The following is a 26,123-nucleotide window of genomic DNA, read 5'->3' as shown; positions in this document are numbered from 1 at the left end:
TACTCTAATTAATTTAAATTGTTGGACTATTGATACAATTTCCTTCCTAAACAAAACAACGTTTCGTAAGAGGGCAGCATTGTAATTTTAGCCCATGTTTTGAGTGTCTCCCAAACTTCCAAGTACCACCGCTTTATATGATGATAAGGTTCCGAACAAGAACTCATGTCCGACATTTCTCCTCCTTCCGGACAAGACCTATAGTCCAAGAGAGATGGCAGAAGCTGGTCATCTGGTATCAGCAAGGCATATTAAGCTTCTCTCTGTAACTCCGGCAAACCCCAAATTCTCCGATTCGGTGCCTCGTTCTTTCACAATCAGAGCTTCTTCTAAAAGGAAATCCCTCTCTCTGGTACCAACCTCAAACAACACAGATTTCTCTCATGCTTTTTAGCTTTCTTCATTTATGTTGTGTATATTAAGATGCTTAAGGTGTCGAACTATAAGTCCGCGTACCATCGATCACATCAATTGTTATATGGATGTGTGGTTTTTCGTATGCATACGCAATATAGATTCATAGTCTGATTACGTAAGTCTATCAAAACGAACATTGTTCTAGGCATAACTACTCCATAGCATTATAAATATAGTTGAGCTGCCACTTGTGCTTCAGGGTAACAAAAAGAAGAGCAGGAGTAGTAGCCCGCGGAGCGTGATCAGATTATCAACAGCAGATGGGAAATGGCATGGGAATTGGAGCTGTGATTACATTCTCTCCCTCCAAGACCTGCGTTTGGATGATTTGATCGAAGATGAAAATACCCATGACGCTCAAATTTCGGTTAATCTCTGCGTCCACAAGGTCGCTCCCATTTTTTTCGAATAGCAAATTAGATAATCGTCCTTAACGAGACAGTTTTTTCGATTAAGCACCAGTGTTAATTCCCTTCTGCTTATGACTACCTGCAGCATGCTAGCTTTGGCTTCTCGGTTGATGGAAAGATATTAACATCATTCAACAGAAAATGTAGCAACTGCTCTTCTACCTACTGCAGAAAGGTATTTATTTTCTTAGCAGAAGCATGAAATCTTAGTCGTTACTTCAATCATGTATAAATTCCAGACAACACAACAATAATGATGCTAGAGATCCTAAATTTATTCAGCAAATTATGCGTTGGTAAACATATTAAAATCGTACTTTATGGAAATAAACGAGACGCAAATTTTGCAGCACTCATCTGGTTATGTTGTGTCTAAACAGATTGACACACAATTCAACGTGTGGGTTCTGTCATCAAGCAGGGACGAACACACGGTTCAACTTCCTGAAATCGGTGGCGATGATCCATCAGTAAGTCCCTAAACTCTCTATATCTCTTGCTCTCTCTCTCTCTCTCTCTCTCTCTCTCTCCCTCCCTCCCTTTTTCAGCCCCCCATGATAGTGTGTTCACACAGCTGCATGCTGCAACAGGTTATCTACGTGAAGCCTGGAAATGAAGCAGAACTTGATTCACTCATACAGGACACGATACGGCTTGCAACCTCCATTAAAGTATGAACCAGTAATGAAATAGTTTCGATCATAATACGGACATAAAGCACGAAAGGAAGACCCTTAATGATTGATTAACGACGGGGTGAAATTGTACTTTGCAGGATACTTGTTCAGAGCTGTGTGAGAAATCATATCCCACTGTGCAGTGTAAGTGTTGTGTGACAAGAAAAAATTAGCAATTACTTTGAGCAAGAAAGTAATTAATTCCCCACAATTTGTGATTTGCAGATATTGGTGGAAAAAGCACTGCTTCTGTTGATAAGAGATGGTCTAGGCTTTTGGAGCTAAAGAATATGCAATAATATATGCCTATGATATTATCTGATATTAAGCTCATGTATTTTGAACAAGTGTGTAATGGTCTATACCGTTGTAAATAGTATAACGCAGTTGGAACTGCGGTTTAGTAATATGCATTTTTAGTAATAAGTGAGAGATTTTTAAGTTCAAAAGATATTCTGATATAGAAGTTTCAAATTTCAAATTTTTAAATCAAGTATCAATAGATTAAGCTTTTCTTTTACTAATTTTTAATTTGAAGTTTACAACCTTTCAACTTGCATCAATTTTTTCAACAGCAAAAGTTCCACAGGATTTATGGCCATTCTACATACATTGTCAAATCCTCCCAATCCTACAACATACCCTTCATCGAGTGACTCACATATGTATCAAAGATTGTGTAATTTTAATTTGGGTATGTGTGATAGGAGCATTTTTATGCGACTTAATTGGCTTGTTCTCATGCATTTATGTTGTTTTTCCTTAGTTAGTTTAGTGTTTAAAGTCATTTTCGTGCAATTTCAGGTTTTAGTGTCAAACTATGCAAAAAGAAGCAATTTGGAGCATTCTAGAGCATTTTTGGGCCAAGATTGGATAGTGCAAGCATGGAGGCATGAGGATGGACGAATTTGAAGGCTTGAATTCAGTTAGGGAGCTGCAAGGGGGCCTAAAAACCTTATTTCTAGAAGGCTTTATCTATTCACACATGGTGCCTAATTTCTGTATTGGAAGAACTAGCCGTCCTAGCTTGTCACTAGCCGTCCTAGCTTGTCTCCTAGCCGTCCTAGCTTGTCACTAGCCGTCCTACCTTGTCTCCTAGCCGTCCTAGCTTGTCTCCTAGCCGTCCTACCTTGTCTCCTAGCTTGTCACTAGCCGTCCTAGCTTGTCACTAGCCGTCCTAGCTTGTCACTAGCCGTCCTACCTTGTCTCCTAGCCGTCCTACCTTGTCTCCTAGCCGTCCTATCTTGTCTCCTACCTTGTCCAAGCTACACACATATATCCTTTAAGTGTTTCATGTATAGAATTTCTGGTACAAAACCTTTTGGTTTCAACTAAGTTCTAAACATTTCCTAGCCCTATAAATAAGGCTTTGCAACAAGGCACTAAGGGGATCACTCATTCATTCAATTTTCGTCCATTCATCTATCCTCCATCCAATTCCATAATCCCTGATCCTAAAACACATCCCAACCATCCCATCCACCTTTGTGCCGTAGCAAGGAGAAAGAAGGAAAGACTCTTGGATGCTCAAGCTTCGTCGTTGGTGCATTCTAGGTGTAATTCGTTTTATGATTTCAATGTTTAATTTATTTTCCTTTCATTTTGCTATGAACATGAGTGGCTAAAACCCTATTGGTTAGGGGTGATTTCGAAGCCATAACTATGTGTGCAAGTTGATTTGATAAATTCCAGTTATGAGTTCTTGAATCGTGAATGCAATTGGCTTAACTGTGCGAGTAATAACGTATTTGTGTTTGTTAATTAGGGGTCGACACTTAATTGGCTTACATGAATATGATGCTAGAATATAAGTTTGTTTCACATAATTGTCACACACTTATATTCACAAGTAGTGAAGGTTGCTAGTCACAATCGCGTTAAGTTCAATTCCTAGCATAAGTGTCATGATGTCATAGTCACAAGTGCTTTGTCAATGCTTATAGTTTTCATTGAACGTAATGATCTTTGATTGTATCTTTATTATGATGTCATGTAAGGAACTTTTGAAGAATGCTTTGGGTTGTCGTATGATGTCATCCAATTCAATAACACAAGGAAAACTTGAGAATTAACTAGTGATGTCACGGTTAATTTGGGGCATTGTCATTCATAATTCTATGAAGGAATAACTAGAAATCGAGTCATTTGCATACTTGTCATGTGTGGAGAAAGAACCCCTAACTAGTCCATCATCCATTAAAAACCCCAAAAAACGTTTCAAAATCAGTTTTACTTTGCAATCTGTTTTCTCAACTTTAATTTCGTCCAAATCAAATCCCCCTTTACTTTGAAGTCTCAATTTAGTTAGAAATTGTTTTGGTTCATGTTTTTAAGTGTTTTGAGTCAAGTTTTCAACCAATTTCGTCCAAATTAGTGTAGGTGCTCATAACTGCCCAGAAAGTGGTTTTTAGGCAGTTTTGAGTCTTCTAGTTGCTGTTTTGAGTTTTTGTTTTGTTTTAGTGTTTTAACTTTGGTTTTTCATTCTTTGAGTCCAAATTAGTGTTTTTAACTTTGTTTTGGAGTTCTTAGGTCAGTTTTCAAGAGTTTAGCAATCCCTCCTAATCCCCGGTTTTGAACGATCCCTACTTACATACTTTGCTACAATTGTCAGAAGAGGGTTTAATTTGTGTGCTTAATATATTTCGCATCAAACTTTTGGCGCCGTTGCCGGGGACATGAAGATGCAAGGACCAATTGTATGTGGCGTATGTTCTATGCATGGACATGCCTCTGAAAAATGTCCACAGTTGATTGAAAATGGTGGATGGGAAAGCGCCAATGCAATTGGGTTTCAAGGCCAAAACCAACCAAGGAACGATCCTTATTCCAACACATATAATCCCGGTTGGAGAGACCACCCAAACTTCAAATGGAGGGAGCCCCAACAATCTCAAAACCAAGGAGGCTTTAGGCAACAACCCCCTGGGTTCTTTCCCAAAACCTACGGCCCACCCCAAAATCAAGCCCAATCCGGCCCAAGTGCCTCAGGTACGTCTCTTGACAATGATGCACTTCTTAAGATACTAACTAAGTTGTCTAATGGGCAGGACGATCAAGCTAAGGCTATGCAAAACCAAGACAAAAGGGTGGATCAATTGGAGAAACAAATGGGGCAAATTGCCGAGTTTATGGGGCAGTTTCGTGAACAAGGAAAGCTCCCTAGTTCCACCGTTCCAAATCCAAAGGGAAGCTTCGAAAGTGCAAAGGCCATAACCTTGAGAAGTGGAGAAAAGATTGGGGCATATCCTACACCATCACAATCAGGTCCCAAAGGTGATGAAAACTTGCAAATTGAAGAGGAAGAATCAAGCAAACCCACGGCAAAGGTGGGAGAGTCTTTGCCGCAAGTTCCTAGTGCCCCAAAACTGTCTAATAAAGCCAAAAAGGGTAAGAATGTGTCAAATTCGGTTTCTACTAATGCTTTTCCTTCGAATGCTCCCTTTCCTAGTAGGTTTATGCAAACAAGGAAGGAAGAAGCTGAAAAGGACATCCTTGAGACATTTAGGAAAGTTCAAGTGAACATACCCTTGTTGGATGCAATCAAGCAAGTCCCTAGATACGCCAAGTTTTTGAAGGAGTTGTGCACCACTAGGAAGAGGATGTCGACCAAGGAACTGGTAAAAGTAGGTGAGAATGTGTCCGCCATCTTGCAACGCAAACTACCTCCCAAATGCAAAGATCCGGGTAGTTTCACCATTCCTTGTGTCATAGGTAACACTAGATTTGAATCTGCCATGCTTGACTTAGGTGCCTCTATAAATGTTATGCCATATTCCATATATGCATCTATGAACCTAGGAGCATTGAAAAAGGATGGTGTTATCATACAATTGGCCGATAGATCTAATGCCTATCCAAATGGAGTTTTGGAAGATGTTTTGGTGCAGGTTAATCATTTGATATTTCCGGCGGATTTCTATGTCCTTGAGATGGATGAATCGGATCATGCACCCTCGCTGCCCATTCTACTTGGAAGGCCATTCATGAAAACGGCCCGGACTAAGATTGACGTGTTTAATGGAACTTTGTCCATGGAATTTGATGGGGAAGTTGTTAATTTCAATCTTTCCGATTCTATTAAGTATCCTAGTGAAGATCATTCATGTTTCTCTATTGATACTGTTGACTCTTTGGCGCAGGGATACCTTGAAGATTTGAATGATGATATGCTTGAAAAAGTCATTACAAGTGGTGTAGAAGTCAAAACCAAGGGAGCAACATCCATGCAACCCCACGGCACAAATACACTATTCTATGTCGTGCCTCCTAGTGAGGATTTTCTTGAAGTAGTTGCTGCCCTTGAGTCATCACCAATACATGATGGTAAGTTTCCTAACAAAGAGTCCATTCCCATTTCGACTAACAAGTTGCTTCCATCCATAATTCAGGCACCTATCCTTGAACTCAAACCTTTGCCAAGCCATTTGAAGTACATTTTCTTGGGAAAAAATGAGACACTGCCTGCCATCATATCATCATTCCTCACGGCACAAGAGGAGGAAAAACTCATGCATGTGTTGAAGGAGTACAAATCTGCCCTAGGATGGACATTGGCCGATATCAAAGGTATAAGCCCCACAACTTGTATGCATCACATATTTCTTGAGGAGGGGACCAAACCAACTAGAGAGGCTCAACGCCGTCTTAACCCTCCAATGATGGAAGTTGTGAAAAAGGAGATAATCAAACTTCTTGATTGTGGAGTCATTTATCCTATCTCTGATAGTCGTTGGGTTTCACCTATCCAATGTGTGCCTAAGAAATCCGGAGTGACGGTTGTGGAGAATGCCGAGAATGAGCTTGTACCCATGAGAATCCAAACCGGTTGGCGTGTATGCATCGATTATAGGAAGATAAATGCCACCACAAGGAAGGACCACTTCCCATTGCCGTTCCTAGATCAAATGTTGGAAAGGTTAGCGGGTCATTCTTTTTATTGCTTTCTTGATGGATATTCAGGTTATAATCAAATTGTCATTGCCCCGGATGATCAAGAAAAGACCACTTTTACTTGTCCCTTTGGAACATTTGCATATCGACGCATGCCATTTGGTTTGTGCAATGCCCCTACCACGTTTCAAAGGTGTATGGTAAGCATATTTTCTGATTATGTTGAAAGGATTATTGAGATATTCATGGATGACTTTAGTGTTTTTGGTGATTCTTTTGATAAATGCTTGGATAATCTCACTTTAATCTTGAAACGTTGTGTTGAAACAAACCTTGTTTTAAATTGGGAAAAATGCCATTTTATGGTTAAACAAGGTATTGTTTTGGGTCATATAATCTCTGAAAAAGGAATTGAAGTTGATAAGTCTAAAGTAGATCTTGTACGCTACTTACCCTCTCCTACTTCGGTTAGAGAGGTTCGTTCTTTTCTTGGTCATGCAGGATTCTATAGACGATTTATCAAGGACTTTTCCAGGATTGCACAACCCCTATGCCGCCTCCTCCAAAAAGATGTGTCTTTTGAGTTCAACGAGGCATGCGAGAAGTCATTCAAGCATCTCAAAGAGCTCCTAACCACGGCACCCATCATAACTCCCCCGGATTGGTCCATTCCATTTGAATTGATGTGTGATGCCTCGGATTATGCACTTGGGGCTGTTTTGGGTCAAAGGAAAAATAAACAGTCACATGTTATTTATTATGCTTCCCGCACTTTAAATGATGCTCAATTGAATTATTCTACAACCGAAAAAGAACTCTTGGCGGTTGTATTTGCTTTAGATAAGTTTAGATCATATCTTATTGGCACTAAAGTAATTGTTTTCACTGACCATGCAGCCTTGAAGTATCTTTTCACCAAAAAGGAGGCCAAACCAAGGCTCATTCGTTGGATGCTCTTACTTCAAGAGTTCGATATTGAAATTAGGGACAAGAAAGGTTGTGAAAACGTGGTGGCTGACCACTTGAGTAGATTGGTGCGTGAAGAAGAATCCTTCCCCATTTCTGAGACGTTTCCGGATGAACAACTTCTGTCCATTGAGGTAAGTACCCCTTGGTATGCCGATTTGGTTAATTTCTTGGTGACTAAGCAAGTTCCTAACACCCTAAGCAAGGTCCAACGTGATAAACTGATACATGATGCAAGATTTTATGTGTGGGATGATCCATATCTATGGAAATATTGCCCAGATCAGATTATTAGAAGATGTGTGCCAACTTCTGATTTTAACTCAATTCTAGCATTTTGTCATTCTTATGCATGTGGAGGCCATTTTGGTACCCAAAGGACAGCTCGTAAAGTGTTAGAATCTGGTTTTTATTGGCCTACATTGTTCAAAGATGCTAGAACGTTTTGCTTAACATGTGATAGATGTCAAAGAACAGGTTCTATTGGTGCAAAAGACCAAATGCCGCAAACACCCATCTTCAATGTTGAAATCTTTGATGTTTGGGGTATTGATTTCATGGGTCATTTTCCTTCTTCATTTGGTTTCACTTATATTTTGCTTGCGGTTGATTATGTTTCTAAATGGGTAGAAGCAAAAGCTACCCGTACTAACGATTCTAGAGTGGTTTCAGATTTCATCAAGACTAACATTTTCTCTAGATTTGGGATGCCGCGGGTATTTATAAGTGATGGAGGTTCACATTTCTGCAATAGGACCATTGAGGCACTCTTCAAGAAGTACAATGTCAAGCATAAGGTTTCAACACCTTATCACCCACAAACAAGTGGCCAAGCCGAAGTATCAAATAGAGAGGTCAAGCAAATCTTGGAGAAGACCGTGGGGCCTAACCGGAAGGATTGGAGCATGCGTTTAGACGATGCACTATGGGCATATCGCACTGCCTACAAAACACCCCTAGGGATGTCTCCATTTCGGCTAGTTTATGGAAAACCTTGTCACTTACCCGTGGAGCTAGAGCATAAGGCACATTGGGCCATCAAAACGTTCAATTTGGACTTAGATGCTGCTGGAATGCATCGGAAGCTCCAATTGAATGAGCTTGAGGAACTAAGGAATGAAGCCTACGAGAATGCCCGCATTTACAAGGAAAAGACGAAGGCGTTTCATGACAAGATGATTAGGGGCAAAACCTTCACAATTGGGCAGAAAGTTTTACTTTTTAATTCTCGTCTACGTTTATTTCCCGGAAGTTACGTTCTAAATGGATTGGACCTTTTATTGTTACTAATGTTTTTCCACATGGTGCAGTTCAAGTCCAAAACTTAAGGAATGGGGTGGAATTCAAGGTCAACGGACATAGATTGAAGCCATACTATGAGAATGTCGTGGGGCAGGTTGTGGAGGAGATCTCACTCCATGCCGTGGGCACCAATGGTGCCTGAACGTGTTCTTCGTCCGGCTGCAAGACGTTAAAGAAAGCGCTACTTGGGAGGCAACCCATGCCATTCAACAAAGGAAGACCTAGAAAGCACTCCAATTCCAGATTTGCGTTCCTAAACCCTTCTCTTTGTTGATTCTTTCTAATCTGCCTATTTAGTTGTTTTACTTGCTGTTTGTGTGATTCTATGCTTAAAACATTGAGGACAATGTTTGATTTAAGTGTGGGGGGGTAACTAAGTGTTTTTCATGCAAATTCGTGGGATTTTATCACCCATTATTTCAAAACTTGTTCCTTGCTGTTTTTAAGTGTTTTTAAGCAGTTTTGGTGTGTTTTAGTATGTTTTGAAGTAAAAATCCGAAAATCAAAGAAAAATTTGAAAATTTTGTTTTAAAAAACCCAAAAAAGAGTTGTTTTTGTGTGTTTGTTTGTGTCCTAGGGTACCTTCCAACACAATGATGAGGATTTGGTTTTTAAATACATGGCTGTTAAAGAGAATGATTAACATGGATGAAAGTTTGATTTACTCTATGTTTATGCTTGGTTGTGGTTATAACTTATGAATTCACATGCAATCATAAAAGAAAAAAAATCAGTTTTTGTAACATGCTTGAAGGAAGGAACTCAAATTAACGCTACAACCTTGTGAGACTTGAACCTAAACGTTTATTTGGAGAGTTAAAATCTGTGCATTCTTTGTTTTCTAAAATCGTTGCATGATCTCATTATTCTTTGCTTGGTTGTTACTTAGAAGGCGTTTCATCATTTAGTTCCAAACACTAGAAGTCATGCCCATTTCATTCAAAGCATGGTATTGATTAGCATAACACATATTCAAGATGAAGTTGTGTAGTGACCACCACTTTAGCCAAAAAGCCGTGTGCCCTACTCCATTATATGTTTAGGTGTTAACCCCATTGAGCCTTGTTTAGCCTTTTCTTTGTTAACCCACATTACCCTCACCTAGCCTAGATTAGGACTATCCATACCCTCGTTCTTAAAGTATAGTAAGCATGATTCAAATGGAATTCCTTTATGGCAGAAACCAAGTGTGGGGGAAGTAGAAAGAAAAGAAAAGAAAAATTCGTAAAAAAAAAAAAAAAAAAAAAAAAAAAAAGTATGAAAAGAGTTGAACAACATGAGAAAAAGAGTTCCAAGGTGTTGTTTGTTGAAGAAAGGGTCCAAAAAGTTGAATTCGGCCCCAAGAAGTTGTTTAAAGTCTTCCCCTTGTGTTTTTAAGTTAATTTCTGCAAACTAAGTGAATTCTAAGTCTTAATTTCATTACTTTGCTTACTAATGCTTGAAGTAACGTTTGTTTTCCCTATCCTTTCTTTGTTAACCAATACCCCAAGCCCCGTTGCAACCCTTAAACTTCTATCTTGAGTGTTATGTGTTTCAATTTGTTAAGTTTGAATTTGGTATGAGCATATGGTGTCACTGGTTCTCGCATCTAAGTAGTAGCATTCCATTCATGAGGATCTAAACATGCCTATTAACTCCGGAAATTGCGTTCTTTGTGATACATATATGTGAGCATTCGTTTTATATCTACATCAATTCTCTCACATATAGCTAGTATAGGGTGTGTAGTTAGAAAATCTGAGTGAAAATAGAGTGCAAATCTATTAAGGATTGAGGGAATTCTCTAAGGCATGTTACTACATTCAAAACATTGTTTTAATTGGTTAATTGTGAACTAGTAAGTAGTGACTATGATTAAGCATGTGCTTAAGTGTTAAATTGACTCAAATCTGTGGGAATGATAATCTTTAACATGTCATGTGCATTGGAAATCCCTGAGGCAAACGTTGGAAGGTTTAGATTATGTTTGTTTGTTTTGTCTTGTTTTATTTATTTGTTTTGCTCGAGGACTAGCAAAAGCTAAGTGTGGGGGAATTTGATAGGAGCATTTTTATGCGACTTAATTGGCTTGTTCTCATGCATTTATGTTGTTTTTCCTTAGTTAGTTTAGTGTTTAAAGTCATTTTCGTGCAATTTCAGGTTTTAGTGTCAAACTATGCAAAAAGAAGCAATTTGGAGCATTCTAGAGCATTTTTGGGCCAAGATTGGATAGTGCAAGCATGGAGGCATGAGGATGGACGAATTTGAAGGCTTGAATTCAGTTAGGGAGCTGCAAGGGGGCCTAAAAACCTTATTTCTAGAAGGCTTTATCTATTCACACATGGTGCCTAATTTCTGTATTGGAAGAACTAGCCGTCCTAGCTTGTCACTAGCCGTCCTAGCTTGTCTCCTAGCCGTCCTAGCTTGTCACTAGCCGTCCTACCTTGTCTCCTAGCCGTCCTAGCTTGTCTCCTAGCCGTCCTACCTTGTCTCCTAGCTTGTCACTAGCCGTCCTAGCTTGTCACTAGCCGTCCTAGCTTGTCACTAGCCGTCCTACCTTGTCTCCTAGCCGTCCTACCTTGTCTCCTAGCCGTCCTATCTTGTCTCCTACCTTGTCCAAGCTACACACATATATCCTTTAAGTGTTTCATGTATAGAATTTCTGGTACAAAACCTTTTGGTTTCAACTAAGTTCTAAACATTTCCTAGCCCTATAAATAAGGCTTTGCAACAAGGCACTAAGGGGATCACTCATTCATTCAATTTTCGTCCATTCATCTATCCTCCATCCAATTCCATAATCCCTGATCCTAAAACACATCCCAACCATCCCATCCACCTTTGTGCCGTAGCAAGGAGAAAGAAGGAAAGACTCTTGGATGCTCAAGCTTCGTCGTTGGTGCATTCTAGGTGTAATTCGTTTTATGATTTCAATGTTTAATTTATTTTCCTTTCATTTTGCTATGAACATGAGTGGCTAAAACCCTATTGGTTAGGGGTGATTTCGAAGCCATAACTATGTGTGCAAGTTGATTTGATAAATTCCAGTTATGAGTTCTTGAATCGTGAATGCAATTGGCTTAACTGTGCGAGTAATAACGTATTTGTGTTTGTTAATTAGGGGTCGACACTTAATTGGCTTACATGAATATGATGCTAGAATATAAGTTTGTTTCACATAATTGTCACACACTTATATTCACAAGTAGTGAAGGTTGCTAGTCACAATCGCGTTAAGTTCAATTCCTAGCATAAGTGTCATGATGTCATAGTCACAAGTGCTTTGTCAATGCTTATAGTTTTCATTGAACGTAATGATCTTTGATTGTATCTTTATTATGATGTCATGTAAGGAACTTTTGAAGAATGCTTTGGGTTGTCGTATGATGTCATCCAATTCAATAACACAAGGAAAACTTGAGAATTAACTAGTGATGTCACGGTTAATTTGGGGCATTGTCATTCATAATTCTATGAAGGAATAACTAGAAATCGAGTCATTTGCATACTTGTCATGTGTGGAGAAAGAACCCCTAACTAGTCCATCATCCATTAAAAACCCCAAAAAACGTTTCAAAATCAGTTTTACTTTGCAATCTGTTTTCTCAACTTTAATTTCGTCCAAATCAAATCCCCCTTTACTTTGAAGTCTCAATTTAGTTAGAAATTGTTTTGGTTCATGTTTTTAAGTGTTTTGAGTCAAGTTTTCAACCAATTTCGTCCAAATTAGTGTAGGTGCTCATAACTGCCCAGAAAGTGGTTTTTAGGCAGTTTTGAGTCTTCTAGTTGCTGTTTTGAGTTTTTGTTTTGTTTTAGTGTTTTAACTTTGGTTTTTCATTCTTTGAGTCCAAATTAGTGTTTTTAACTTTGTTTTGGAGTTCTTAGGTCAGTTTTCAAGAGTTTAGCAATCCCTCCTAATCCCCGGTTTTGAACGATCCCTACTTACATACTTTGCTACAATTGTCAGAAGAGGGTTTAATTTGTGTGCTTAATATATTTCGCATCAATGTGTTAATACGTTGGTACGTTATGTAATTCTTGTAATGGTCTCAATCCCAATGTGAATGATCATTCTCTCGGAATCATCACCTTAATAAACTATTGTCTCAACAACTAGCTAATCTGACACGAGCGAAGCTGGCGCCGGGACTTTCCCAGAAGCTGAAAAAGGTCTTGGAGTGTCGCACCGACTCCCCCGATGTGCTGGCCTCACTCAACACCCTTTCATCTTTCTATTCCGAAAATACCCCTCAGTCGCGGCGGAACCTCCGATCCACCATCGAGAAGCGAGGCCTCGCCACCAACCTCAAGTTCCTGAAGGCCTCCCTGGCTGCCCAAGAGGCCTTGGCCACTAGCTGCGACAAGATCGCTGTCGCTCTCAGCAGCTGCACCGCCACCACCGAAAGGCTCAAGCAGATCGTCTTTTGCTTCCTACGCGATTACCAGCTCTCTAATCAAGAGGTACCCATCAAACCATTTGCGTTTATAAGTTGTGAGATTTCAATGAATTGATTGATTGGGGTTTTCTGGTTGAGGTTCGAATCAATCGATTTAGTTTTTGATTTGGGCTTTTGGTGTTGGTTTGTGTTGAGATTCGAATCAGTGGATTGATTTATTGATTTGGGTTTGTGAGATAAGTGCATTGAGGGATGAAGAACTGAATGACAACTTCTTCAAGGCGCTTTCACATGTTCAAGAAATTCATCATGCCAATTGTAAATTGCTCTTGAGAACACATCATCAGGCACTCTCTACTCTCTCACATCTGAATTTTTTATTTTCTGGATCATGGAAACATAAAAGGTGATACTAACTCTCGGGGACATGCTAGGTTGGTTACATCAGATGTGAAAACAAAGACCTATTAGTTGTGTTGCACTTCCATTTGTGAATATAATTAATCCTTCTTCTTCTTGTTCCTGTTGCAGGCTTTATCCAGATGCCGCGGGAGATGCTAGTCCAACTAGAAACCGGTTCTCCAAGAGCCCTGAGAGTGATTCTCGAAAGACAATCTGATTTGATGTTTGTTATGGATAGAATTTTTGAGGGAGTTTGCCGGCCATTTAAACTAAGACTTGAACAAGTTTTGCAGCCCAGTGCAGTCTTATAATTTCGTACAAACTAAGTAATACCCTGGAGTTCTGTGATCCCACAAACAAATGCTCTCTATGTTAGTAGAACCACTCCTGTAAGCAATATGTGAGCAAGCTGCAGAGGCGCACAAGTCCAAGGGAGTTGGCTACTCTTCAAGAAAAAATAGGATGAGTTCTGACTGAGGTCAATTTCTTAAATCACCAGTTGATGCACTATTGTCCAACAGCAATTCTGCCCCCTCATCTCAGGTTTCTTTTCTCATTACTTTCCGAGCCTCTGATTTCAGATTATCTTCAGCGGCATGGCTTGCTGTTACATTTTGTTGTACTTCTCATCAACTTGTGTGCATCTATTCCTGGTGCCAAATTATGATTAATCCCAAATCAATCTTTGCCAAAGACAAACAAGATCCTCTCCCTCCCCTGCCAAACACATAGAGGAAAGGATACATAACATCAATGTTTGGTTTAGCAATAGTCCAAAGATGTGCCTCTTATTCTTACAAATTTCAAGCTAGTTTCGAAGATGTTCGTGTGATTCTTATGCATAATCTTCTTCATTTCTTTCGTCCTAATACCTATTCAATGTATTGGTGCAGTCAAGTGAAACATCCTCGAAGATATTCCTCATCAATTGCTTGTGTGCCATACAACAACCATGGCTTGGGCATGAGGTTGCAGAGGAATACGTGAAGTGCCTCGGGATGATAGCTAAACACATGTAAGCCCTTGTAGAAAATGAAGTCGATGTGATCCTTAAAAGATGTGGCTTGTCGCAGAAGATGCCTTACTTTCGTGACTCACTCAGCAAGGAGACTGGCACTACCCCATTGGTAGAGATAGATGACACTTCTCCAGCCTCTCTTTCCGAGTGTTTGAAGGCTTTCTTTGGGCTTGTTTTGGGAAGCGAGAGTTCTCTGCCAGAATTTGAGCAGATGCAGGTTCCAAAGTTGCGTTCTGAAGCTTGTATCCAAGTGGCTAAATCATTGGCCGAAGCATATGACATTACATATGAAGCAATTATGGATCCCAAAAATGGCTACTCAGATCCCAAGTCACTGGCAAGGCATCCTCCAGACCAGATAAGGACCATTTTGGGAATTTGAAGCACCGATGAAACATCTTATTTCCGTCGAACAAGTTCTACTAACTGTTTGATTGTGAGATATTAGGTGAAGAAAATGAAGAAACTCTACATTTCTGCGTTTACAGCAAAGAAATCGTAATTCGCGTGTCTTTTTTCAAACCAAATGTTAACCAAGCCCAAATGATCCGGAGGTGATGAAACAAATCAATACCTGCATCCCTGAACCTGATTGACAACGTGCATGGTTCTACAGACACCGTTTTCTTAAGGCTGCTTTAATGGAACTTTCTCTTCTGTTATAGAGCAGGTTGACAACATGCTTCACCAGACCTCATTTGTTGAGTAACACAGGATTCCATACAAGTTCGGATAATACTAAATCGAACTAGTATCACTGGGTTGTGGCAAGTCCCTTGGCCAAGATTAAAGAGAGAAATTGTTAGCTCATCAATCAATACCGTAAAATTAAGAGAATTTTTGGGGAGGCAATGAAAAAACAGCACACGTTAAAAATAAAAAATAAAAACCGGTGAGAGTTTAACCTGTTACTCATGCATCTGAGCTGGTGAATTACCTGGGGCACAAATAACCATCCAGTTTTTCCATCATATACTTTGACGGCAGCAAGGGCGACTTAAGGTTGAACACCACACTGTGCAGCAGGTTTCTGTAACTAAGCAATAAATACCAATAGACAAAAGAAACAAATAAACAAAGAAAGAATTGAAACAATATAGAGGGTTACCTTTTCATCTTCATGATGCCAAAGCAACGAAAATGTTTATATGGCACAAAACCTTTTCAAAATAACCATCGGTTTCAAGTTCCACCAGCTGATACTGTTTAGTTTGACAGTATTCTGTTGCAGCCAAAACTTATACTTAGGGCATAGTCTCTGTATACATATATGTAAGAACGTCAGTACATATAAATATGCGTTCACATAGATGTAGCGATTAACATAAGCAAAAAAACAAATATTAACAGCAAATCATAACAGTGTCAGAACAAAGATATTGAACCATGAAGTATGTTGTTAAATTTTAAACTTTCCATCAATATGTTGACAAAGATAGCTTATCTGGAAGTCCAAAAGTCTTCAGATACCATCAGGGAAAAGCGGATAAATAATGTCACTCATATCACTTATATCATCAATTGAATATATGCACACAAAGATTGCAGATAAACAATACATGTCTTTCCAAGCTTAAAAATCAAATGGCATAACACAAACAAATAAATAACGAGAGCACACTTACATACCACACACGCAATTAACAATTACTAATTTGAAAGGGTAGAAAAACTTTCAAAGAATGAGAAGATATACCTGTAACTGCTTTCACTGGTCCCTTATTGAAGGGGAAGGAAGTTACAACACCATTTTAGCCAGATTTTTCAATTATACCAAGTGGCCCTGCCAAAATTGGGAAGCTAACTGACTAGCCTTTTGTATCTCCCCACTTGAACAGAGTATAGCAATTTGTTTATAGCAATAGTCAAAGTCATTAAACTGAGACCTTCTCTCCATGCCATCATAATTTTCTGCCAACTTCTCTACTTTCTTCATTTCAGAAAGCTGACTATCCAACTCTGCATCAGTGTAGGTTACAGAAGTTGAAACAACTGTACCAGAAACCTCCCTGTCACAAGGCTTGTCTAGTTTATGAGATTGTTGGTGAGTATTGGGTGAACCTCTAACAGGGAAAAACATGCACCCAATTTCATTACAGACAGTAAGTGCTTTTTCGATAAGGCCTTGTTCACACAAAGAAACAAGAAAACCTTCTAAAGAATCTGTCTCAACCTCAACATCAACTCTGTTTATTAGCTCAACAACAGATTGGGAGTGAAGCATTTCTCTCAAGATGGTTCGAGCTTCTTCCATCCTTCCCTTGGCGCATAGACCTCTTAGTAAATACAAGAAACCCAAAAAATCAGGTAATGTACCTTTTCCTTTAAGCTTGACAAAGAATTTGAGTGCCCCTTCCATATCACCCTTTAGACAAAAGCCATTGATTACAATGCTAACAGTGAATTCATCAGGCTGGAGGGATTTTAAGTCCAAATCATAAAGAACCTTCAAGGCATCATTCATATCTCCAATTTTGCAATAACCATCAATAATCGAGTTGTATACATGTGTATTTGGTTTAAAGCCCTTGAGAACCATCCTCTCAAAAAACTGCTTGGCATCCAGAAGAAACCCCTCTCTACGTAAGGCATCAATCGATGTAGCATAAGTGATTTCTGTGGGTACCAAATTAATTCTCTCTAATGAATCAAATAGCCGAAATGCTTCAACAAGGTGGCCTTGGCGGCGTAATCCATTTATAACTGAATTATAAATGATGATATCAAGGGTCGCCCATTTATTTTTAGCAAAACTACACAGATCTAATGCCTCATTGATATATCCTACTTTACAAAGACTATCAACGATAAGCAAATAATCAAATGCATCTAGAATAGATAGACCATCTCCAGCCACCATGACAAGTTTATATGCATCCAAAACTCTACCATTCTTTATAAGTGTGTTAAAAAGAGTAACAGGCAAAGTGACGGTTGCAGGCTTGTCCTTCATTTTGTCTAGAAATCGGAGAGCATCATCAACGCCCTTCAGACATATGTCGTAAGCCAGAATCCTGCTTACCTTGGGTTCTTCTAGGCCATATTCTTTCAGAAAGATGTTCGAGAAAGACTGAGTTAGTGAATCTTTCCCACCACCAATTAGACCTTTTAAAATTGTATAGTAAGTTTTGCTTGTGATAACTGACCCTTTCCACCTCATAACCAAATACACTTCACATGCAGACTCAGGAAAACCTCCATCAGAACCCCGTCCGAAATATAACCACAAATCCAACAACTAAACAAAACAACATCCAATGCCAAACCTTGCTTCTCAATCCTACAAACCAAATCACAAACCTCATTAACTCTACCCTTTTACAAAGAGCAGCAACTAGTGCTGTATAAGTCACAATATTAGGCTCCAAAGCTCCTGAATCCACGGCATTCTTGAGAAATTTGACTGCGATTTCTGGCTTCCCAATCTTACAAAACCCGGAAATCACTGAACTAGAAACAAAATTATCAAAAGGGTACTTAACTTTCTCATCAGTCATCAACTCCAGCACCTCAATTGCCTTGCTCATATCTCCCTCATTGCTAAACGAATGAATTAACGAGCAAAACGTGAAAGAAGAAGGAAAAATACCGTGGGTCACAAAGCCTTCTCGGGGTCTTTCCGGTTGATACACAGGCCTTGAATCAGAGAGTCCCACATCCGATTCCGCCGCAACTTCGAAGCTTCGGTCATCTGTGTCCTCATAAAATGCTCTGCTTCTTCGTATTTCTGAAGATCTAGGAGAGCCCAGGTCACGATGGAGTGCGCCTGGGAGTTGCCTTTGATTTGGTTGGACTCCATTCGGGAGAAGAAGTGGAGGAGGGTGTTGAACCGGCGCGTTCGAGAGAGGAAGAGAAGGAATTGGACGATGAATTTGAGCGTGGGAGTGAAGCCGCTTTTGAGTAGAGTTTGAAGGGGTAGGGGTTCCGTAAGACTGCTTCGGCAAGAACAAGAACAAAAGGATCGAATTAGTCTGGTGTGGAAGATTGGAGAGAAGATTATCGTTGTTTGGGGGAATATTTGAAGAAACAATTGGTATCCGTCCCTAGTTAAATGTTATTATTTTTCAGATTTTCATCAAAATTTCTTAAAGCAATAATAAATTTACATTTAAGTTACGTAATTTTTAAAATAAGAATTAATAATTGATTTAAGACTTTAATACTTACCTCTTTATTAAACTGCTAACTAATTTTCAATTCAAAACATTTCCAAGATAAAAATAAATAAATTAGATAAGTTTGTACCCCTTAATTTTTTATAAAAAGGTTTTCAATTTTTTTAATCTTACAATGTACACATTCTTAAATATATCAAATTGTTCTATGTAAAATGAATCTTTATATATATATATATATATATATATATATATATATATAATCTATTCAATTTTTTTCCTAATCCATTTTTAAACTTATATGGGTACATTTTTTTTCTTGATTTGAGAATGTATCCATGTCAAGTTTAATTGAAGAAATTTACTAATGTTATTAAGCCTAATGTGACAGCCCGTCCCGGACTTTTCATATCGTAGGGATGAAATGACGGTTTTGCCGCTAGTATGTTTGTTTCGTTGTGTGGTCATTTTTGAGCATTGGTTAGTTGATTTTGGACCACACACACACCCACACTCATTTCCTCTCTCTCTCTGCCCTGTCCCGAGACTCTCTCTCTCCCTTTCCTATCCTTTTCATACGGACAACACCACAAACCCTTGAAATCGTCACGGATTGAGGAAACAAACTACATATTTGTGCTCGTGAGGTCCTTAGGAGTTCAACCATACCCATTTCAGGTAAGGATACCTTCGTTTTCACGTCGAACTCGAGATCCCCGATTTTGGTCACTGTTCATGCACACGTTAATCCTTGTGTTTTTGGGAATTTCAAGTTTGTAGGAAGCTTGGTGAGGTTCTTAGGAGGCTCGGGGTGGTTCGTTTGAAGGTTTTGGACGTCGGGATCGTGAGTTGCAGGTTTGGCTGGAGTTGGTGGTGTTTTCCTGGCAAGATTCCGGTGGTTTTAGTGCTTGAAAGTGTTATGGATTTGTTCCTCTTGTTGTAAGCTTCATTTTGGTACCAATTTTGTGAAATTTGGTTGAAAAACAAAGAAGATATCAAGCTTTGAAAATTTCCTGGTTTTCCAGCGCCGGCGACGACACCGGAGTTTGGCCGAAGAAGATGACGGAATATTCCGTTAGTTTGGACGGAATATTCCTAACAACGTTAACGGAATCCGTCAGAGTTAATGGAATATTCCTGACGGCGTTAACCGACGCTGTCAGTGTGCCAGGCACATGCCTGCGCGTGGGCGGCGCGTGTGGCCGTGCCTTGGCCGGTGTGTGGGGGCGCGTGCGGCGTCGGAAAATTATTTTAAAAATATAGGGATGTTCGTGAGGTTGAGTAGATCACGTTGGTGTATTCATACACCCCATTTGAGCATTGTATGAGAAGTTATTTCGTATTGTTGGTTATGTGCTTTAAAATTTACGTTTTTATAGTTGTTTCGCATATAGGTGAGACCTATCCCGAGGACGAGCGCGGTCACTCGAGGCAAGGGGGTTACGACCCTTCTACATACTAGTGAGTGGGCTTTTGGTTTTTCGTATATACCTATATACTTATGTTTTTCCCAGAAAGTGAAATGAAACGTTTATACGTTTATATGCCATGCATTATGTTTACCCATTTAATTATGCATTATTAGTTGCATATACATATATATATATATATATATGTGTGTGTGTGTGTGTATGTGTTGGTGCTGCGGACGCACAGGTAAGTGTCAGGTGAGTTATGGTTTATGTTTATGTTCAGTAGTGATTTGAGATGCATAGAGAGCTCATAACATGCACCCCCGGTGTTAGTGCTCCCGCCCAGAGTTGGGCACAGTCCTTCACGTGATGTTCACGTCCCGCACCACACGCTCATCTTGGATCCAAGTTAGGTGCACAGTCCTGTCGTACATACCACTTTAGGTGGTTCCAACTCGTAGGTGACCTGCGATTATTCGCCCAGTCTTCACGTGATCGTAGCACTTAAGCGTACTTATTATACACCCAGTCCTATCGTACAGACCACTTTAGGTGGTTCCGACTTGTGTGCAGGTATAGTTAGTGAGATGGAGATTTGAGCTCTAGTTTCAGCCGTATAGGTCACGTTAGGTGACTCCAGTTGACAGATTATATGGCATGGATTGGCATTACCTGAGTACTTGCATTTTAATTCGAAGCATTTGGCATGGCATATTTCCGAGCATGGTTATTATATATATGTATATATTCTATTTTTCTGGGAAGTATACAGGTTTTACGGCGAGGGGTTAGAACTTTGTTTATGAAATGATTTTTGAAAAACTTTGTTTTTGCCCACTCACGCTTTCTGTTTTGCGCCCCTCCAGGTTCTAGTTTGGCTAGGGCTTTTGGTGGCTCCCCAGAGGATTTTCTCGGCTTATCTGATAGATTATCACTAGTGTAGGACCACCATTGGGTGTGTTTATTTAGTGTTGTTTCTCCCAGACTGCATTAGGTCTTTCGTGCTCTGAACTTTGTTTTTCACACTTACGCTTGCACATGTATGTTATTACTTTGTGTATAGCTGGGTTTTTATTTATTCGTACTTTTATTATTATTTATTAGCTTCCGCACTGTGCACATGGTTACGTCACTTTCACGTGACGGCCAACATGCCCTGATCTCGGTTGGGGTGTGTTAGTTTGGTATCAGAGCCTAGGTTTGGCAGTCTTGTACTTTTGTGAGTATTCTAATGGTTTTGGTGTCTTCTGTTAGAATTATGCCACCTCGTCGAGAACCACGTCGCTCTGCTGAGCCTAGTTTCCCCAATGTAGCTCAGCTGGGGAAAGCTATCGCTACAGCTATTCAGTCGGTGCTCCGCCCTCCCCAGATGACTCATCTGGAGACTATGTACAATCTGAAGTTGGATAAATTCGAGGGCCACGAGGGCTTTGAGGGAGCGGAGCGGTGGCTAGAACATATTGAGAAGACCTTTCGTGTTCTGCATAATAAGGGGAATCTCTCTGTTGGGTTGAGATGACATCGTGGTTTTTGGGTAAAGATTCTGCATCCTGGTGGGAGCAGGAGGTTCGTCATTTATCCCCAAAAAAGAGAACTGATTGGGATGTATTCAGAGAGCTGTTCAGGAGAAGGTTTGTGCCTCCTGAATATATTGACCGTGTTTGTACCATACTTGACCAATCCCGAAACTACTAAGCACCGGTCAACAACATACCGTCAAGGACCCACAAGACTTTTCCTCCAACCAGGAGGCCAATCACAACATGACACATGTTGGTATCAGAAGCCAAACACAGCGCGACATGTGTCGATATCAGAGGCCAATCACAACACGACACGTGTCAATGTCAGAACAAAACTAGAAACTCTCTTCTATAAAGGGGGATCATTCTCCCACAATAATCCCTAATGTCATTTGTACTAAACTATTCATTAGAACTCACTAAAAGAGAGCTTGAACCTATGTATTTGTGTAAACCCTTCACAACTAATGAGAACTCCTCTACTCCGTGAACGTAGCCAATCTGGGTGAACCACGTACATCTTGTGTTGTTTGCTTCCCTGTCTCTATTCACTTACATATTTATCCACACTAATGACTAGAGCAACCTAGTGAAGGTCACAAACTTGACACTTTCTGTTGTACCAAAGTCCTAGCCGATTTTGTGCATCAACATTTGGAGCCGTCTGTGGGAATCGCACTTATTCCTACTATCTCCAGTTTTGTTAAGTTGGTTTCCATCATTCGTACACTTTCTTTCGACCAGGCACCCCTTTCCAACATGGGGAGTGAATGGAGCCACAGCACACAGAACGACAACCTCCTCGCACTTAGTGCGAAGCAACGAAAGAATGAACGAAAGAAGTTTGCTCTTCAGACTAAAGTCGATGAGCTAGAGGCTCAGTACAACAAGATAGCAATAAAGAATGAGATCCTCCAAGAGCAGTATGAGAAGTTCTTCGGGATGCTCCATGAAGCTAGGCATACTCAAACACACGAACTCATCGCCCTTGGGGAAGTCAACCACCACCTGGGTGCCTCCCAACACGAGGGATCACCTGCCTTCAACATGGATATCCCTAATGGGAAGCGAATTACTCATCAAGGTGTTGATCAACATGAGACCTCTCTCGACCCAGCTGCTTCGACCCGAAACAGGAGAAGTGGAGAAAGGCACCTTCTTGCAGAAGAAGTAGAAGGTCAAAAGCCGTTTATTGTGACTGTCGGGACTTCCTGAGGCAACGTCGAGGGAACTCCATCCACATAAGCTCAAAGGTCAATGACCCAAGGGTTTCTGAAAGATTCGGTCCTCTCCCATGCCCCAAGCCAACTACCAATCTAGGGAATGAGCGACATGTCCTAGAGGAATATGAAGGTACGGGGGACTCAGGCGCGTTTCGACAGGCTCGCTCTGGATGTCAATACGGTGAGTCCAAAGAAAAATCTCATGCCCTTGATCAAGCTCTTCTACTTCCAAGAGGAGATGGAGACTTACAGAAGAATGATCCAACAGTACCTGACTCTACTCAAGACCCCTTGTCCTGCAACTCATTGAGGAAGTAAACATGTTGAAGGCCGAACGTCAAGCCGAAATACCTGACTGGAACCAACCTAGGCCTGGCCCTTTTATAAGGAGGATCCTCGACACCCCCTCCAAGCAAAGACAAAGCAGAAGCTTGGCTTACCACTCTACATTGGAAGGGAGGACTCGATTGAACACCTTAACCTCCTTGAGTCCACCATGGCATACCAGATACACACTGACGAAGAACGATGTCTTCTTTTCCCCTCTACCCTCTCTAGCGGAGCTCTGAATTGGTATTGCCGTCTTCCACCTAAGACAGTAGACTCATTTGAGGAACTGAAGAAACTGTTTGTCTCTTAACACATCTTCTAGACAGATCGCTTACATTCCGCAGATGACTTGTACACTATTCACCAGAAGCCGGACGAGTCACTACGAAAGTATGATGGCCGCTTCAGCCATGAGTATTCTCGCTGCGCTGAGGCAGATGACAAGACCGCCCTTAAAACCTTCACGGCAAGCCTACGCGACTGTTTCTTCAAGTACATGATCAATGCTAACACTTGGACGACTTACTTTGAGGTGATGGCACATGCTTACAACCATGCCTCTGCTGAAGCAAGGACATACCAAGGGAACCCCCATATGGTTAACCCTTATCAACAAGTGGGAAGTGGAAGTCAAGTTCTACCAAGTGAGGAGATCTTGGCCATTCAGACACCCATTGCATCATCTCCTGCCTCATTTAGTTACTTGCTAAGTCACCAAGCGTATTTGTCTCTTGGTAAAAGGAAGAATTTTTACTCTCAGCAAGCCTATTACAACAAAAAGGATAAAAGTTCGTATCAAGACAAGCAGGGGTGACTATGAGGCCAAGCCTCACTTTTTCAAAGTGGAGGACTGGGTACTGAAGGAAATGCTATTATAAGAAGGCATACATAGTACAAGTGTTTTGACTATCAACTACTTGAGATCTTTTGTCACACAAGCCATTCGGTAAATGTTTAAAGAAGAGGGAATTCAGACAACTTCTTCTAAGTTTTTTGCATTCCTAGCACTAGAACACTTGGTCTACACTGACCTACCCCTATACTCCAACTCAGAGCTTCAACATGCATACTTTGACACAAAGTATGTGATACTAAGTGTTACAATCAACATGGTTCACATATCGAAAGCATGGTTCACATATGTGATACTAAGTGTCAGAACTTACTGCAATGTGCCTCAACACCTTGCCCTTATTCTCACCAACCAAGTGATGAAATGTGAAGAAATAACTCATCTTCAAGCCACCAACGAGATGATAAAATGTACAACCTGTACTCTCCTTCATGCCACCAACCAGGTGATAAAATGTACAACCCGTACTCTAATATCATTTGGCAACTTGCCACTCATGCCACCAACCAAGTGAAGAATGAACTCATCTTCATGCCACCAACCAGGTGTTGAAATGTACAACCCGTACTCTAACATCATTTGGCAACTTGCCACTCATGCCACCAACCAAGTAAAGAAGGAACTCATCTTCATGCCACCAACCAGGTGATGAAATGTACAACCCATACTCTAACATCATTTGGCAACTTGCCACTCATGCCACCAACCAAGTGAAGAAGGAACTCATCTTCATGCCACCAACCAGGTGATGAAATGTATAACCCATACTCTAACATCATTTGGCAACTTGCCACTCATGCCACCAACCAGGTGAAGAAAGAACTCATCTTCGTGCCACCAACCAGGTGATGAAATGTGATGAAAGGTGATAAAGGAACTCACATTCGTACCACTAACCAAGTGATGAAAGCAACTCACCATTCCTTCCACCAACCAGAAGACGAGTGGTACAACTTGTACATGTGAACTCCTAGCATTCATAAATAATCAAAAACCCTCAAGCTTTACAACTCAACTAGGGGAGCACTTATGCCTAACAAGAGTTATAGTCACCAACAAAGTCTTATTGCAAGCCAACAACGGCTTCAGTGCATGGTATACGAAGATCAAGCTCTTCAGCCCTTTTACATCTGCTTCAGACATTTCTCCTCTATAACAATGCAAACATTACAGCTCGTAGAAAGCTTCACACACTCTTGATCAAGACTGTTCGAAGCAAATTCAATTTATATGGTTCATCCAAACCTTCGACTACTACAAGGTGTGGCTTGCATCACAATCTCTTGCTCAACAGTGTGGAAGCAAAAATTTGTATATGTTGTCTCTCTTCCACAAAATTTGTATATGTTGTCTCTCCACAAAAAAAAGAACAACAAAAAACAAAAAAAAGAGGAAATTGGGAAATTCAACAACTTCAACAAGTGAAGGGCAACAATAGTTCTCAAAAGCTTCACACATTCTTGATCAAGATAGCGTGAAGCAAAATCAATTTATGGTGCCAACAAAAGCTTCAACAAGTGAAGGGCAACAACAATTCTCAAAAGCTTCACACACTCTTGATCAAGATAGTGTGAAGCAAAATCAATTCATGGTGCCCAACAAAGCTTCAACCTCAAAGCTTTACCTACAAAGCTTCAACACAAAAGCTTCACCACAAGAGCTTCAACAAATGGAGGGCAACAACAAATGTCAAAAGCCTCACACACTCTTGATCAAGATAGTGTGAAACAAAATCAATTTATGGTGCCCAACAAAGCTTCAACACAAAAGCTTCACCTACAAAGTTTCAACATCAAACAAAGTTTTAACAACAAATTTTTATCAATGGAGAGCAACTACAATTCTCAAAAGCTTCACACACTCTTGATCAAGATAGTGTGAAGCAAAATCAATTTATGGTGCCAATAAAAGCTTCAACAAGTGAAGGGCAACAACAATTCTCAAAAGCTTCACACACTCTTGATCAAGATAGTGTGAAGCAAAATCAATTTATGGTGCCCAACAAAGCTTCAACACAAAAGCTTCACCTACAAAGTTTCAACACAAAAGCTTCACCTACAAAGCTTCAAGACAAAAGCTTCACCACAAGAGCTTCAACAAATGGAGGGCAACAACAAATGTCAAAAGCCTCACACACTCTTGATCAAGATAGTGTGAAGCAAAATCAATTTATGGTGCCCAACAAAGCTTCAACACAAAAGCTTCACCT

At 40.2% G+C, this 26,123-nt stretch overlaps 1 protein-coding gene and 3 pseudogenes across 5 annotated transcripts; 3 read left to right on the top strand and 1 right to left on the bottom strand.

Moving 5' to 3' along the window:
- Positions 1–145: 145 nt before the first annotated feature.
- LOC137731830 (E3 ubiquitin-protein ligase, putative (DUF177)) lies at positions 146–1,993 on the top strand. 2 transcript variants are annotated; one of them, XM_068471064.2, is made up of 7 exons: positions 147–352; positions 617–805; positions 913–1,002; positions 1,208–1,297; positions 1,418–1,498; positions 1,603–1,648; positions 1,730–1,993. In XM_068471064.2, the coding sequence occupies exons 1-7, from the start codon at positions 215–217 to the stop codon at positions 1,801–1,803; spliced, it is 708 nt and encodes a 235-aa protein (XP_068327165.2). In that variant the 5' UTR covers positions 147–214; the 3' UTR covers positions 1,804–1,993. The 2 variants fall into 2 exon arrangements, with proteins under 2 accessions (XP_068327166.2, XP_068327165.2); XM_068471065.2 differs by lacking the exon at positions 1,208–1,297 and having other exon boundaries at positions 146–352.
- A 10,716-nt stretch (positions 1,994–12,709) lies between these two features.
- Positions 12,710–13,657, top strand: LOC137732821 (conserved oligomeric Golgi complex subunit 6 pseudogene; annotated as a pseudogene). Its single transcript, XR_015957710.1, has 3 exons — positions 12,710–13,102; positions 13,245–13,444; positions 13,570–13,657. The product of XR_015957710.1 is annotated as a conserved oligomeric Golgi complex subunit 6 pseudogene (transcript).
- Positions 13,331–18,758, bottom strand: LOC137731831 (uncharacterized; annotated as a pseudogene). The gene is made up of 4 exons (XR_015957472.1): positions 18,748–18,758; positions 16,155–18,501; positions 15,567–15,716; positions 13,331–15,488 (listed from the first exon to the last, which is right to left on the bottom strand). The product of XR_015957472.1 is annotated as an uncharacterized LOC137731831 (transcript).
- On the top strand, positions 13,801–14,985 carry LOC148690104 (conserved oligomeric Golgi complex subunit 6 pseudogene; annotated as a pseudogene). Its single transcript, XR_015957709.1, has 2 exons — positions 13,801–13,983; positions 14,334–14,985. The product of XR_015957709.1 is annotated as a conserved oligomeric Golgi complex subunit 6 pseudogene (transcript).
- Positions 18,759–26,123: the final 7,365 nt, after the last annotated feature.

This window comes from Pyrus communis, chromosome 16, assembly GCF_041283825.1.
Source record: "Pyrus communis isolate YQ-2024b chromosome 16, ASM4128382v1, whole genome shotgun sequence".
In the NCBI taxonomy this organism is placed as follows: Eukaryota; Viridiplantae; Streptophyta; class Magnoliopsida; order Rosales; family Rosaceae; genus Pyrus; species Pyrus communis.
The sequence above is the reverse complement of the archived record's forward strand: the minus strand, read 5'-3'. Positions and strand labels throughout refer to the sequence as shown.